Source organism: Gavia stellata, chromosome 26 (genome assembly GCF_030936135.1).
Source record: "Gavia stellata isolate bGavSte3 chromosome 26, bGavSte3.hap2, whole genome shotgun sequence".
In the NCBI taxonomy this organism is placed as follows: Eukaryota; Metazoa; Chordata; class Aves; order Gaviiformes; family Gaviidae; genus Gavia; species Gavia stellata.
This window is the reverse complement of record NC_082619.1, coordinates 4370272-4372738: the sequence shown is the minus strand read 5'-3', so window position 1 is coordinate 4372738 and position 2467 is coordinate 4370272. Positions and strand designations below refer to the sequence as shown.

The window sequence follows — 2467 nt, the reverse complement described above, 5'->3', positions numbered from 1 at the left end:
GCTATTGGCTCGCCCGAGAGCCCCCTTCCCACCGCGCCTCAAAGGCGCGCATCTCCCCGCGCAGCCCAAACCCACCCGCCTCGCATCCCCCGGCTCTTTCGGTTTATTTCTGGCTGGGGGATTTTTTTTTTATTATTTATTATTATTTATTTTTGGCCCGGATTTTTTGAAAAATTGATACATATTTATTTTTTTCGTTATTTTTATTTATTCTCTCCGGCCCCGGGAGGCGCAGCCGGCCGCCCGCTCTCCTCCGGCAGCCAGCGCTCAGCCCGGCTCGCTCCCTTCCGCGCTGCCCGAGGCGGGGGACAACCGAAATGAACCTCAACTTCACCTCGCCCGTGCACCCCGTCCCCGCGCCCCGGCCCACCTCCTTCTTCATCGAGGATATTCTGCTGCACAAGCCCAAGCCCCTGCGGGAGGTGCCCCCCGAGCACTTCCCCGGCTCCCTGGCCTCCCGCGTCCCCCTCTTGGACTATGGGTACCCCCTGATGCCAACCCCGACCCTCCTGGCGCCTCACCCGCACCCTGCCCTGCACAAGCCGGAGCACCACCACCACCCCTACTTTCTCACCACCTCGGGTAAGCGCAGCCCCTCGCAGGAGGAACCCGCGGGGTTTGTGGCCGGGAGGCGTCGAGGTGGGGACTTGGGGGGGGACACAAGGGTCCGCAGCGCCGCACGGGCCACGCTCCAGCAGCGGCAGAGAAGCCCCTCGGGGCCGGCGGGGCACCTTTCGGCATCCTCCGCCGAGGTCGGGGCTGCGGCCCCCCGGGCAGGGGCCGCCCGCCGCCCCCGGAGCGCCCCTCGCCGCGGGGCAGCCCCGCCTGCCCCACCCCGCCCCGGGGAGCCCCGGGCGGCGCCGGCTTCGTTTTCGGGGTACGGAGCGCACCGCGCTGCAGCTTGTCATTCGCTCGATTGCCCGAGGTGGTGAGGGTTTCCCTCTCGTTGCCTTTGATTTTTATTCTTTAATTTTTTTTTTTTATTTTTGGGCCGACAACAACTCTTTTTCTTTGCGTTGTCCCTCCAGGCGGCGTCCGGGCTTCGCTCTCCCCCCTCCAGCAGCACGGCCGGGGCTGTGCCGGCTCCCCCCGCCCGGCCGGGCTCCGCGCTCAGCCCTTCCCCGGGGCCGTTCCTTGCTCTGGGAGCAGACCCTCCTCCCAAGTTTCTCGCCGGGCGGCCCAGGTTGTGCAGCGGGGCGGCCGTGGAGGACGGCTCTGCTCCCGGCCGGCCCTTTCCAGGGCTCCCCTGGCTTCTCCCCGTCCCTTTCGTTGTGATTCCCTCGCCGGGCGGGGGGAAGGCTGCGGGCGCTGCCCGGGCTGCCTCGGCCTCGCTGGGGCGGCTTCAGCGGGGGCGAAGCGCTTTGCAAAGCCGCGTGTTTTCAGAGCAACCAGACCCCCGAAACCAAAGCAATAAAAGGCCCTCAAAACGAAATAAACCAGAAAAGTAACGATAAGAGCGGAGAGGCGGGGGGAGAGCCCACCCCCGAGCCCTGCAGCCCACCCGGGCGCCGCAGGGGCCGAACCCCCCGGGCGGGCGCGGCCCCCCGCTCCCGGCCCGCCCCGCAGCCCGGGTCTCCGCCGTGTGTCCCCCCAGGAGTGCCGGTGCCAGCCCTCTTCCAGCACCACGCTCACGCCGAGCTGCCCGGGAAGCACTGCCGCCGCCGCAAAGCCCGCACCGTTTTCTCCGACTCGCAGCTCTCCGGCCTGGAGAAGAGGTTTGAGATCCAGCGCTACCTCTCCACGCCCGAGCGGGTGGAGCTGGCCACGGCCCTCAGCCTCTCCGAGACCCAGGTAGCGGGGCGGCGGGGACCGGCGGCCCCCCGCCGGGAAGGGGCCCGGCGCCCGTCCCCACCCCTCAGCCCGTGCAGCATCCCCGCCGTCGCTTCGCGCTTCTTGCTTAATTTTCGTTTCTTGCTGCTTCCTCCTCCCTCCTCCCGCTCTCCCCCAGGTGAAGACCTGGTTCCAGAACCGGCGGATGAAGCACAAAAAGCAGCTGCGGAAAACCCAGGACGACCCCAAGCAGCCGGGCGGCGAGGAGAGCCGCGAGCAGAGCTCCCCCGAGCCCGAGCTGCCCGAGGCGGCCGCCGCCGAGCCCCGCAAGGGCCCCCCCGGCCCCTTCCTGCTCCAGGACCCCGAGGACGAGGTGGACATCCTGGAGGAGGGGGACCTCTGCGCCGGCCCCCACCGCCTCTAGGAGCGCCGGGGCCCGGCCCGGGCTCACCCGCCTCCCCGGGGCGGCTCTGCCCCGGCCCCGCAGGCCGCCCCTGCCTCCCCAGCCTCGAGTACCGCCGGGGCCCGGGGGGAAGGGGGGCACGGTTTTTGGAAGGAGGTGTTGATGCGAGGGGAGCCCCCTCCCCGGCGGGCGGGCCCGGGGGGAAGGCAGCGATGCCCCGGGGGGGGCCGGGGCCCCGCGGTACCGCCGGCTTCCCCCCCGCATCGCCCCACGGCCGAGCTTTGCCTGACGGGG

General features: G+C 69.9%; 1 protein-coding gene across 1 annotated transcript; it reads left to right on the top strand.

Annotated features, from left to right (window-relative positions):
* Window positions 1–317: 317 nt before the first annotated feature.
* On the top strand, window positions 318–2194 carry BSX (brain specific homeobox). Its single transcript, XM_059829785.1, has 3 exons — window positions 318–582; window positions 1595–1791; window positions 1949–2194. The coding sequence occupies exons 1-3, from the start codon at window positions 318–320 to the stop codon at window positions 2192–2194; spliced, it is 708 nt and encodes a 235-aa protein (XP_059685768.1).
* The last annotated feature ends 273 nt before the right edge of the window (window positions 2195–2467 follow it).

What these genes read in the sequence shown, in the direction of transcription:
- BSX (XM_059829785.1), top strand. Translation starts at nt 318, where the DNA reads ATGAACCTCAACTTCACCTCGCCCGTGCACCCCGTCCCCGCGCCCCGG. An exon ending in CTACTTTCTCACCACCTCGG is followed by an intron (nt 583 to 1,594) that starts GTAAGCGCAGCC and finishes GTGTCCCCCCAG; the next exon opens with GAGTGCCGGTGCCAGCCCTC. An exon ending in TCAGCCTCTCCGAGACCCAG is followed by an intron (nt 1,792 to 1,948) that starts GTAGCGGGGCGG and finishes GCTCTCCCCCAG; the next exon opens with GTGAAGACCTGGTTCCAGAA.